This window comes from Pezoporus wallicus, unplaced genomic scaffold (genome assembly GCF_028554395.1).
Source record: "Pezoporus wallicus isolate ANWC-B61680 ecotype Strahan unplaced genomic scaffold, APGP_CSIRO_Pwel_v1 contig_7265, whole genome shotgun sequence".
Classification (NCBI taxonomy): domain Eukaryota; kingdom Metazoa; phylum Chordata; class Aves; order Psittaciformes; family Psittacidae; genus Pezoporus; species Pezoporus wallicus.
In genome coordinates this window covers 1,592,335-1,605,260 of record NW_026635568.1, presented here as the reverse complement: position 1 = coordinate 1,605,260, position 12,926 = coordinate 1,592,335, and the positions used below count along the sequence as shown (strand labels likewise).

Below are 12,926 nucleotides of genomic sequence, written 5' to 3'. Positions count from 1 at the left end.
TACTGAAGTGCTTTCATATTTTAATTGTACTGAGCACACAAGCGCTTCATGCAGGGAAATTCTTGAATGTCTTTTAAGAGCTTTAAAATTGGATGAGATGTTCGGCTAAATACATATCAAACGGATTTTTTTTTTTTTGTGTATTTGCTTTAAAAAAAAAAATACCTCTGTTGTAGTACAGAGGGATCCATGCCATGCAGTGCCCTCTACTATAATCTCGGTGTACTGCCCACTGGAATGCTTCATTTGGATTGGCCTTTTGAAACTGCCCTAGCAGAGGCCAACTCTTTAGATAACCATACCATAGTATGACCACTGATGATGACACATTGTTAACTTCTGCTACAGGCTGATCTAAACTGGCCTGTTGTTCAGATGTGGTCAGGATATGGCACTGAAATTACGTCAGATTCTAACCTCATTGTAGCACTGACTTGTGTTACATGTGATTAAAACGTTATTTAAACACCCATAAACAGAAAGATGACTTGAGCAGGGATCGCAAGAGGCTTCACAGTCACGTCTGTGCCTGTTCTCTAATCCACTGCCCTTTTTTTTCCAGGTAGTTTCCTTGGCTTTTCTTAGTATAGAAAGTGTTTGAGGGTTTCTGGGATTAAGTCATAGAATCACAGAGTGGTTTGGGTTGGAATGGGCCTTAAACATATTTAGTTTCAAGCCCTCTGCCATGGGCAGTGACACCTTCCACTAGACCAGGTTGCTCTAAGCCCCATCCAACCAGGCCTCGAACACTGCCAGGGGTGGGGCAGCCACAGCTTCTTTAGGCAGCCTGTGCCAGTGTCTCACCACCCTCATACTAAAGAATTTCTTCCTAATGTCTGATCTAAATCTCTTCTCTTTCAGTTTAAAGCCATTCCCCCTTGTCCTGTTACTACACGCTGTTGTAAAAAGTGCCTCTCCAGGTTTCCTGTAGGTTCCCTTTAGGTATTGGAAGACTGTTATAAGGTTTCCCCAGAGCCTTGTCTTCTTCAGGCTGAACAAGCCCAGCTCTCAGCCTGTCTCTATAGCAGAGGTGCTCCAGCCCTCTGATCGTCTTTGTGGCCTCCTCTGGACTCACTCAAGCAGATCAACATCCCTGTTGTGTTGGGGACTGCGTGGTCAGACCACTGTATTCCTTTCAGGGGATGAAATTTTGCTGCCTGTGTCCAGCATGCTGTGCTTATTGTTGGAATAATTGTTACTTGAATTCTCATTCATAGCTTTAGAACCTAAAATTAAAATGTACTTTTACAGTAGAGTAAGAAATAACCTGGTATTGTTATTTTACTGCAGTAGGTTGGGAGTTTCTACAAGGAAAACCCCTTGCTTACTTTTTTGAGAAAACTACTTAATCCATGTTAGGACAGATTTGCGTTCCCCAGGTTCACAGGCTGCAAGTACTGTATGTGTTCGTGGGAGTTGCTGTTTGAGAGCTTGCGGGCCTCAACAGTGTTAGGAAATTATACCCTCCCTGCTGGCAAACACAGGTTTCACCTGCAGAAACTGAAATTGTGACATTCACATGTAAATCTGCTGTGGAAGAAGGGAAAAGAAGCTTCTTGTTACTTACTTTTTTAGAAGTCCATAAAAATGGTCATTCTGGCAGAAGTGAGAGGATGGGAAGTAAAACTGCGCTGTAACAGGAATAAACCGAGAACAACAGTATCATCTTATTTTGTTCATATTTACATGTATTCAATCTTTAAAGCATGACTTTATGTATTTTATTCTGATGTGATCCTTAAGTATAGATGTCTCTGAATTCTTCAGAAAAAATGAATTTTTAGCTAAGACAGAGCAAACCTATCTAATTGAGTACTTTTTGAATATTTGGTGTTTGCTATTAACTCATCAAAAGCATAGTAGATTAAATGTGTTTGAGATACATCGAAAAATCCCATCTATTACTAAAGAATTAAGTGATTTGTAAAATAAAGCATTATGGTACTGTGTAATTATGTAATTACTGCAGATTTTTAAGTGTCTGGATGTCTTTGTTGATCTGAAATCTATTTAAACAGGAACCTGAAGTACTGGGTTAAGTTGGCATTGAAGCTTATATGACTCTGGTACTAGTAGCAACTCTTTTTGGAAATAGAGTCACTTAGGCCCAAAGCACCAAAATGAGCTATTTGACAGTGTTTCTTGTGACTGACAGTGACAGCTACACAGTGTTAAGGGAAACGTCTTCAGATGACTGAGCTGGGAATTGGACATGTTCTTTCTGCTGTTACCCAGTGGTTACCTAAAAGCTTTAACCTAGAAAGCTATTTCAAACTTAAATTGTTCTGAAAGAATAGATTAAGTTACTGTTCTGAATACCTGTCTGAGTCTTGGCTATGTCTGTCAACAAATGTAGTCTTTTGAGGGAAAGTAATTCTTTTTTTGGTGGAAGAATCTAATTTATCCTACTCCAGATGGAATGCTGCCCAATTGGATCAAGTATTTATGTTTTAATTAGATGGTAAATAATTTGCTCTTTTGTACCACAAATAAAGAAATGGTGTTTTATAGACTTAGTCAAGGCAATTTTGAGGGAGAAGCTACCCCTGCAACTGTTAACTGCGTGAGTAGGTGCTGAGTGATGTTTGGAATTAGAGATGCGGGATATATTTTTTCCTAAATTGTTGCTGTAATACCTTAAGAAAAAAGCAAGCATGCTGAATTACTTCAGAGACAGTCTGGAGCTTTTTGTATCTGAAGGAAACTAAAGTAGTCCTGTGGAGTAGCTGGAAACAGTAAAGATTTAATAATTTTAATTCTTCACCCTGTCAGACTTTGTCACAGGCTTTGTTGTATGTATGTCTGACGCATCAGATAGCATCATCAGCAGTTGCAGGGGTAAAAAACAAGCCTGATCTATACTCTCTTTCTCCTTCATTCTCTCTCTTTGTTCCCCCACTTTCTTTCTCTTTCTTGTACTTTTTCTTTCTGAAATCTGTAAGTTTAGTTCACAACCATCCCAAACAGCTTCATGGGTAGAAAATCAGATCTAACAAAAGAAATTATTGCAGACATTTAACTTTTAAATTACAGACTATCGATGGTCCCTGCGAAGTCATAGTTCACACGTGGGAGACTCATCTACAACCACGATCAATTACCCCTTTAGGTATGGGCATCAACTGCATCTGTTTGAGGCATATGCATAAGATTGCTGATATGCTGCGCATTGGTTTAGAAGGATTGATAACTATAGTTTTAAAATACGTAAACTTATGAATGTTTTCAAAGTATAAACTTTTTCTTTGTGCAACATGGGCCTTACTCTCAAAATACATGTATAAAAATAAGTGGCTTAAAAACAGAGGGGACATGAAGCTCTTTACTGCCATCCTTAAGATATGTGGGTTGGGTGTGTTTGTATTTTTCTTTTTTTTTTCTAATTTGGAATTGTAATAATTTTCTGTAAGCTTAATTCTTTGAGACTAAGGATCCATATTTTTTCAGAGAACATGTGGGGAGGGGGAGGGTGTGAAGTCACTGCTGTTCCTATTTAATTACCATTTCATTAGTAAAAATTTAAGACAAAAATTCTTAATTAGGCTTAAGGAAATAGGTTAATTTAAACAGAAACACGAATGGGTTTAAATACCCAGCAATAAAGCCACAATTTATTTTGCTGAAAGAAAAGGTGGCATGCAGATGTGCCTACAAGTTCCTAATGCTTTTCTGTACAGGGGAAAAGTTTGGTTTTGAAGAGTGAATGGAATAACCTTTGAATGTAGCTTGTAATTTACATCTCTTGTGCTTCTATGGGATGGTGTGTTTTACGCGCTGTCTTTTCTAGGGTATGAGAAAGGTTATTCCCTCCATACTTAGGAGTTCATATCTATTAAATACTTTCTGATACATTGAAAAAAAAGTCTGGAGAGAAGTTGGTATTGAAGAAACTGCTTGTTAAATATGAATAGTACCAAGATAATTCCTCCCCCCCCCCCCCTTATTTTTTTTTTTTCCAACTGAATTAGTTGTGTTTCTATTCCTGTAACAAGACTATGTTTGTGTATCTGTCAGTAACTAATTAGGGAGACAGACCACCCTCTGTTAGGGTCTAGACTTTATAATTGAGTTAAATTCATTCCAAACAGTTAGGAAATCCCCCCCCCCCCCCCCCCAGTAGTACTCAGTGCTTAATAACCAGTCTTTAAGAAAGTGCAGCAAAAGGAGGGTGGAAGTACTTGGTCATTACGATCCTGAATTGTTGCCTGTGGTTATTAAAAATTGAGGTCAGGCCCATAATTCTTCTTAGAAAAAGATGGGATTAATAGCTATAGAGAAGATTTTATTAAGACTTGCGTTTTGAGAAATGTATAGTTTTAGGCTTAGTGCAATTCTGTTAATACTGGTGAATTTACTTAGTTACTAAAATTTTGGAGAGGGCAAGGATAAAAGTAAGGGTGAAATGAGCGGTTTGAGTATTTCATCCTAGGTTGGTTTCTGTTGCGTGGACAGAATAAGCATTTTAATTGATTTAGAAGCTTTAACTATAAATGTGCAGGAGGGCACAGCTTTCTTGTATGCTTGCAGGAAACTTTGACACTAACAAGAAAAAGCATCTTAGATTCTAATAGGATGTAGATATCAGCAAAATATAGCAGCAGACTAGGAAATTACGCAGCTTTCTTGGTTTTCTCAGTTCAGATAACTGTAGGTAAAGTATCTTGGCATCTTGTGTGTTGATTGTTTTTTCTTGCAGAAACTAAGAAAAAGCATAAATTAGGAAAAAGCTTTACAGATGTTTGCAGTAAACATGCTTATTCATCTGTTTCGGTTTTCCTACTTTATTAGATGTACTTTTTAAGTGAAATGGACATGTAGAATTAGTATAACTTGGAAATGATTCTTTATAATGTGGATATTAATTAATTTCTTCCATTCTTTTTCCCTCCTTTTAATTCTAGAAAATGAAATTACTATTGACGATGGACACTTTGGAATCTGTAGTAAGTGAGATACATTGACCTTTACTTTTAACCATGTATTTAATTTTAAAAAGATTATGTTTTGTAGTTCAAAAATAGTTGAAATACGAAGTTTTGACAGAAATTGCCTGTAAGTGATTGTTTTCTCTGCTTATATAGTTATCTTTGTATCTAGAATTTGTGACTTCATACTCGGGCTGTAAAGCCTTCTAAAGTTAATGAAAGGCTGCTAGGAAGAGTTTAAGTATTGTGAATATGCTGGTGTTCAAGGTTGAAATTTGCACACTAGATCATGAGCATGTATATTTGGAAATACAGAATAGACTTAGCTTTTTTCTAAAACCTAGGCTTAGAAAAAAACTCTTGCCTACAAAAGTATTATCACTTACACCAAATGTACACAATCTGCCTCTTCTGTTAGCCACATAACTGCCAAAACCTCTCTAAGCTCAAACCTCATGTTCTTGTGCATGCATATGTCGGCAGTTCTAACCCCCCTCTTAACACTTAATCCTGTAGTGCCTGAGGTAATTCTCTTTATCTTGTCTCATACTTAAATATATTAAATCTTTATCATGTCTCATACTTCCCTTGAAGCTTTGCCATTTTTCTTCATATCCTGATTGAATGATAAGTTTTGCTAGGAACTCGTCAAAACTGCGGGGTCTGCTCCAGCACCTGGTCTGGCAGCCTGGTCTTTCTGGACATCCTGCTTGTAGGCTTGCTTTTCCTGATGGTGAGGTTGAGGATTCTCTTCCATGCTTTGTTTCCACATCATATTTGTTGCTATATCATATCCTACATACTTTTACTGGCATTGGTTATGATGAGCTAATTTGACACCTGTATCTGGACAGAAATGAGGATTCTTGTGTTGCATATGGATCTTCAGAGTTCCTGTCAGTGTTATTCCATGTATTGAGAGATCTCAGGATAAGGGAATGTTATGCCTACCTTTGGAGATGTAGACCTTGATATAAATAAAATTACCACCGGAATACTTAGTGATCTCCTGCAGACAGTTTACACGTGAAGCTGGCAAGGATCATTTTTCCTATTTAATTCCCTTTAAAGCCAGCAAACAGCTGCAGTATCTGTTGTCTGTTCTGGGTAGTTCAGAAAAGATAGATGAAAAGATGCACTCAACAACTGCTCTGGAAATACTATTGAAAAAGGCAGGTGATAAGGAGGATTATCTGGAAGATGGTGTCAGAACTGTATTTATATTTTTGTATATTAAAATATATAGATATCCCTAGAATAAGTTATTAAAGACTTCTACTTTTTGTTTAATTTTTGCTAGATGGTATTGAAACTGTGGACACTGGGTGGCTGACATGTCAAACAGAAATAAGATTACGCCTGCATTATTCTGAGAAACCACCTGTAGTGATATCTAAGAAGAAATTTAAAACATCAAGGTTCAGGTAAGAGTCTGCTCATCTAAGTTTGCAGTTTAGCTCATGTTAGTTGTCAGTACTAGTGCTGCTTTTTTACTTAATTATTGTGGCCTTTAACTTAATTTTTGGTTGCCAGTAGGGATCTACTATCAGGCCAATTACCAAGTATTTAAGAACTTTATAAAAAAAATTAAAATAGATGTGATAACATTAAATCAGTGCTGGACAGTGGGACTGGGGGCACCTTCAGCAAGTTTGCCGATGACACCAAGCTGTGTGGTTGGGTTGATATGCTGGAGGGAAGGAATGCCATCCAGAGGACATTGACACACTTGTGAGGTGTCCAGTGCCAGCCTCATGGCGTTCAGCCAAGCCAAGTGCAAGGTCCTACATCTGTGTCAGAGCCATCCCAGGCACAGCTACAGGTTGGGTGGAGAAGTGATTCGGAGTAGCCCTGCATAGAGGGTCTTGGGGGGCGTTGGTTGATGAGAAACTTAACATGAGTCAACGGTGTGCACTCCCAGCCCAGAAAGCCAACTGTATCCTGGGCTGCATCAAAAGAAGCGTGACCAGCAGGTTGAAGGAGGTGATCCTGCCCCTCTGCTCTTGCGAGACCTCACTTGGGAGTATTGTGTGCAGTTCTGGTGTCCTCAACATAAAAAGGACATGGAACTGTTGGAACAAGTCCAGAGGAGGGCCATGAGGATGATCAGGGGATTGGAGCACCTCCTGTAGGAAGACAGGATGAGAAAGTTGGGGCTGTTCAGCTTGGAGAAGAGAAGGCTGCGTGGAGACCTCATAGCAGCCTTCCAGTATCTGAAGGGGGCCTACAAGGATGCTGGGGAGGGACTCTTCATTAGGGACTGTAGTGATAAGACAAGTGGTAATGAGTTCAAACTTAAACAGGGGAAGTTCATGTTAGATAAAAAGAGGAGTTTCTTTACTGTGAGGGTGGTTAAGCACTGGCACAGATTGCCCAAGGAAGTGTTAAAATGCTCCATCCCTGGCCGTGTTCAAGGCCAGGTTGGACAGAGCCTTGGGTGACATGGTCTAGGGTGGGGAGTCCCTGCCCATAATGATCTTAAGGACTTTTTCCAACCCTAACCAGTATGTGATTCTGTTGTCTCTTTCCCCTGTTAAATTTCTGGGATCTGAATTGTGCTGTCTTTGTGATTTATAGATTGCTCAGTTAACCTGGGAGTTAAACTTCTGTTCTGTGTTCCTTCTTTTGGCAGTCTGACACTTGACTTCCTGCCCCCCTCCTAATGAAGGGAACATTTATTTAATACAGCTTCTGTGGTAATTAATACTTGCATCCTGTTCTCTAGAAACAGGAGTTTCTTTGCAGTTTTTCCCTGTGTGTTACAGCAGGTAGAGAGCAATTTCTGAAGCCCGATCCTTGTCTAAATTTGGTGGTTGAAATCCAAGCTTGATAAGCTGGATGCATTACTGGACAATCTCTTATCCGCGTTCTGCCTAAAAAGTTTGATGTGCCCAGGTGGTTTCTGTGACTGTCACTTACTATGGCAGTGTCACTTTGTGGACCATCTGTGTTGTGACCTCTTCTTTTTTATTTTTGTGAGAGGGTATTAAGAATGTGGACTTCGTATACAGGATTTCTGTGACTGTAACTATTACTTTGAGATACAAGTTCGGTTTTACCAGTGAACTGGAATCTAGTTAAGTTTAACTAGATTAGTTAGACTAAATCTAACTAGATAATCTACTAGTGAGTTAGCATCTTACTAAATAACTCTTTATCCCATCTGCTACTGAGATGATTCAGAAAGGGATTTGGATTACTCATATATGCTTCCATCACCGGCATAATTAATTCTGTGTGGAAGGTTTGCTCTGTATAATAGTGAATTCTGAGTCTTACAGAGAGGCTTATTCCAATCAGTCCAGGATTTTTCAGAAATTACAGTCAATTTACTGTTAAATGATCATTTAGGATTTCTTAGGGACTTACTGGTTATTATAGCCTATCTTATTTATGCCTAATAGAATACATCTATCTGCCTTAATGGGTGTTCAAAGAGACTTAAAGTTGGGTGTGTGCACTTACCAGCAGCCACCAGCATTCAGATACTGATCTTGGCAATTGCTGCTGTTTTCAGTGCTTTTCATTAGCTTTTTGGCATTATGGGTGTCAGTCTGCCAAGAAAGGCCGTCTGTTTGGGAGCCCAAATTGCATTTGGTGGAGGGCTGTTTCTCAGGCCATTAATACAATTATCACATTTACCCAAGCTCCAGTTTCAGAAGGGACTTGAGCACTTACAACTAAAATAGGATTTAGACAACAGCTGGAAACTGACTCTTGTGAGGGCCCACTGCATACAGTGCTGTCCTGCAGACAGTGTTATTGAGAATTCTGGTGTTGCATGAACTTCTGTTCAAGCTTCTAATTCTCTAGTGTTTCTAAAGACGCTTGTGTGACTTAACCATTTGTTTTGTGTTTCTGGTTGAGTAGAGTAAAGTTGACTCTAGAAGGCCTAGAGGAAGATGAGGATGATGAAGAGGGCCAAGAGAAAACATCCCCTACTGTCCCTCAGAAAATGGCAAACACTGTGGAGTTCTCCTTAATAAGTAACAACGAATATAAATGTCGACACTCTCAGCCAGACTGTGGCTATGCTTTGCAGCCAGACCGATGGATAGAATACACAATACAAACCATGGAGCCTGATAACTTGGAATTAATCTTTGATTTTTTTGAGGTATGTCTCTACCACCATGAAGCAACTCGGGTCTGCCTTTAGGAGTCAAGAGTCAGTTACTGTGAAGATTTCACTCTTGGGATAGGGCTGTTGTGTGATATCTTGATTTTTTTTTTTTTTTTTTTAGACTTGTTTACACAGGTTATAAGTCTTTTGACTACTATCCCATTTTGCAGAAAGGTTTTGAGTCTGCTCGGTAGGGCACAGAAAGACTTACAGTTTATGCTTATTTAGAAGTCAGTATAAATTACTCAAATCATGGTGACTAGTGCTGCATGTGGTTAGGTTGGCTTGATTTTTGTGCTTTACCCACGTTTTGCTTATCCTTCTTGAACCTGAACAATTTGTGTATGAGCTAGTTACATTATAATTATCTTATTTTTAAGAGATTTCCCTGAACTAGTGCAAATTAAAACTGGATAGCTGCAGATTCTCACGACTACTTTGGTTATGTTGCACTCTTTTTTCCCCTAAAACATCTTAATATTCAAAATCCTTTTAAAAAGAAAACAACTCTTGTCCCTTCATGCTGTTTATATAAAAGACAGTTTTAAGCATTCTCTCTTTTGTCTAAAAATACCCTAAAGCTCACTTAGGCTCACAATTATAAAGTGGCTTCATAGTTCCTGAGCTTGACTATGGTCAGGTGCATGTTCTGCAGGTTAGTTGCCCTTTTCCTTCCCTACAAATGAATACAATGTTGTTATAAGCATATATATTATTCCTATATTCATATTATTATTCCTATTATTCATATATATTATATATTTGTCTAAATATGACTTGGGTGTTTAAGAAGATGGACTATTCCATGCGTGCAATTTTGATGTGGAAAGCTTATCAAATCTAGGACTTTTCAAAGACAGTTTATATGATTTTTGTAGATTTCCATCAACAATTTCATATTTCTGATAGCAGTTTGGAACATGGTCTTAAACAATTTTTAGCCTGAAATTAGTCTTTTTCTGTAACACAAGAAATTTCTGTTACAGCAGTGCCTATATATATATATATATATATATACACACACACACATATATATGTATTTCTGAGGAGAAAGGAAGAAGAGTTTGTTCAGAATTTCTCACCTACCTATAACAATAGTTTGTTCTTTTTTTTTTTTCCCCTTTGTTTTGTTTTAGGAAGATTTAGGTGAGAAAGTAGTACAAGGTGATGTTCTTCCAGGTCATGTAGGTTCTGCCTGCCTCCTGTCATCCACACTTGCAGAACTCGGAAAGAGTGCTGGAATTCTTACACTTGCTATTATGAGCAGAAATCCAAGGAAGACAATTGGAAAAGTTAGAGGTACAGTTGATGCAAACAGATGTAAATAATGGATGACTCCAAGTAAAGTTAGTCATTGACACGTGAAGCATTTTTATTTTTCTTGTAGTGGACTACATAATTATTAAGCCAATCCAGGGATACACTTGCAATATGGAGGCTTCCTATGCAAAGTATTGGAAACCAAGAACAACTCTAGATGTTGGACACAGGGGAGCAGGCAATTCTACAACTACAGCTAAGTAAGTTCATTTGCATTTTAATCTGGGGATGGATTTTGTTTAGTTTCACTGCCATCAGTTGAGGAAGTGGTCAGTTTAAAACAAAATGCTGCAACCCATAATCATTTAAGTCACTTCAGTATCAGATATGGGTGTTCTGTAAAAGAGAGACTTCTTATTTGTATTTCTGTTGTTTCAGTGGGCTTCTGTGATGTGCTGCCTTTAATAAAAAATCTTTTCCTTTGCTGTTATTTCAGGCTTGCTAAAGTTCAAGAGAACACTATTGCCTCTTTGAGGAATGCTGCTAGTCATGTATGTACACACATTTGCAGACACCTAGTATTTGGATAGTTAAAACTAGCTTATTTTGTGTGCTTGATTTCCATTATTCGATATGATGAATGATAATGATACTTGCATAAAATTACATGAAATCACCATGGAAATTTCTTAACAGAGAGAGGAAGGGAAGTAATAGCTAGGTTAGACTCATTCCCAAGGTCCTGAAAAAAATCTGAACTTCTCTGTATTATTTTCTGGTGGCGTTATCATACAGGCAAAACTTTAATCTCAATCCTGCAGAGACACAGGGTTGTAATAATTTTGAACGAATTAGTAAAACTTTGGCTCTGCTGGATCTGTTGGCATACTTTCAGGCAGCAAAGGACTTGCTCAGGGGCTGGTGAATACCTAAAACTGGTGTCCAAAAATGAGATTTGGGAGCTGACCTGGAAGAGTAAAACAGTCCTTTGTTTCAGTGCTTGCTACAATGAGTATCTGGAATACTAGGATAAAACTTTACTTTTGGGAGATACTGTTTTCAGGTGCTTAAATTCTCTGATTGAGGTGGTCACTTTTATTCCTTCCAGTAACCTCAGTCACTTAAGTGATCTGTGATAAGATTGATCTAGACAGTGAGACACTGCAGCAGAGTAGCTGAAGTCAGAAGCACGTGCAGAGGTTCCTTGTCTAACTCCTGTTTTCACAGCGAAGAGCTGTGGTTACAGTCACATGAAGATGTTTCTATGAGATCACCTGCTGCTTAACTTGTTGGGTATTCATGGAGTCCTTTCAAAGGAATAATGCACAGACAGTAAAAATAACTAAAAGAGTAATTTCTGTGTGTTTCTTCATGTCTTTATTTCGGTCCCTCTTTTCAAAAAGACTGTACTTTGATCTTAATTCCTTTTTAAAAGAAAATATTACATAGTTGAAAAGGACAGAAGAATACTGGATACAGCTATTTCTTCTCTTGCACATGTTATAACACGCTATTACTGTGTTACTCACTGGTAAGTCCAGAAGGTCATCCTTATATGGAGTATTTCACTAAAGCTTTGCCAGTCTGTAGCAATTGCTCTTCTCTTGGTGGAGAGGAGGGAGGAAGGGCACCCTGACAGTATCCGTGTTTAAAAACATCATCTTAGCCTTTGTTTGATATCAATACTTTGTTTACAATACTTCAGGGTTACTAGAGGGTTTATAAGGGTTTATCAGAGCTGCATTATGGTAATGAAAATACTCTGCCATATGATCTTTTGTCATTTCTGATCCGCTGTTGAATGTGATTTAACTGGTAACAGCCAGTTTCATTAAACTTCTGATTTATGTCCAGGACCTCTGAGTACTTGGCAGCTCTGCAGTTCTGTAGTCCTTGTGCACAAATAGTTAATGGGATTTTGTTTTCTTCTTGGTGTTTTTCAACTTTCTGTAGGGAGCAGCATATGTGGAGTTTGATGTACACCTTTCTAAAGATCATGTGCCGATTGTCTACCACGATCTCACATGTTGTATGGCCATGAAGAAGGTAAAGATGATATTTGTATTTTATCTTTAAGTGTGACCATTTCAGAAACTAAAATGCCAAGTTCTCATAGAAATAATTCTAGGGAATGAAGGGATAGAATGGGAATAAACGTGTAGGATTACTGTGTGCATGGAGTAAGAAAGCTGGATTTTTATTTTGATGTTGCAGCAACAGCATGTCAGGTGTACGGTTTGAGACTGGGCTTAAACCACAATACAGATAAGCATTCTGACAGTGAAAATGGAGATAATACAGCAGAGCAGACTGCAAGATAAATTCTCTCATTCTTCTTGTCACTAAGTCTGTGTCGCCAACTTGCCCACATTGCAATATTGCAATTTGTAAGAAGTTTGGTTTTGACCAGTTGTGGAAATGGGACTTTGACTAAGGGAATTGCATGTTAAGCATATATTGAATCAGTGTTGTCTTGATGAGTAGAAATTTCCTTATAATGAAGAGGGGAAATGAAAATTGACAGAATGTCTTTTAAATCAGATATTTTATTTTGGTGGTGGGGTGTGTGTCTCAGTTTTACCAGGACACTTGACTTATTAGTTTTTGAGACTGGATAG

General features: G+C 38.2%; 1 protein-coding gene across 5 annotated transcripts in view; it reads left to right on the top strand.

Annotated features, from left to right (window-relative positions):
* Positions 1-12,926, top strand: part of GPCPD1 (glycerophosphocholine phosphodiesterase 1) — a 42,803-nt gene that overhangs the window by 14,739 nt on the left and 15,138 nt on the right. For all 5 annotated transcript variants that reach the window (XM_057396930.1, XM_057396929.1, XM_057396928.1 and 2 more), the window contains exons 5-12: positions 3,034-3,109; positions 4,902-4,943; positions 6,226-6,349; positions 8,796-9,042; positions 10,185-10,347; positions 10,436-10,568; positions 10,805-10,859; positions 12,262-12,354. In XM_057396930.1, the coding sequence (XP_057252913.1) occupies positions 3,034-3,109; positions 4,902-4,943; positions 6,226-6,349; positions 8,796-9,042; positions 10,185-10,347; positions 10,436-10,568; positions 10,805-10,859; positions 12,262-12,354 (933 nt within the window). The remainder of the gene's footprint in view (positions 1-3,033; positions 3,110-4,901; positions 4,944-6,225; positions 6,350-8,795; positions 9,043-10,184; positions 10,348-10,435; positions 10,569-10,804; positions 10,860-12,261; positions 12,355-12,926) is intronic.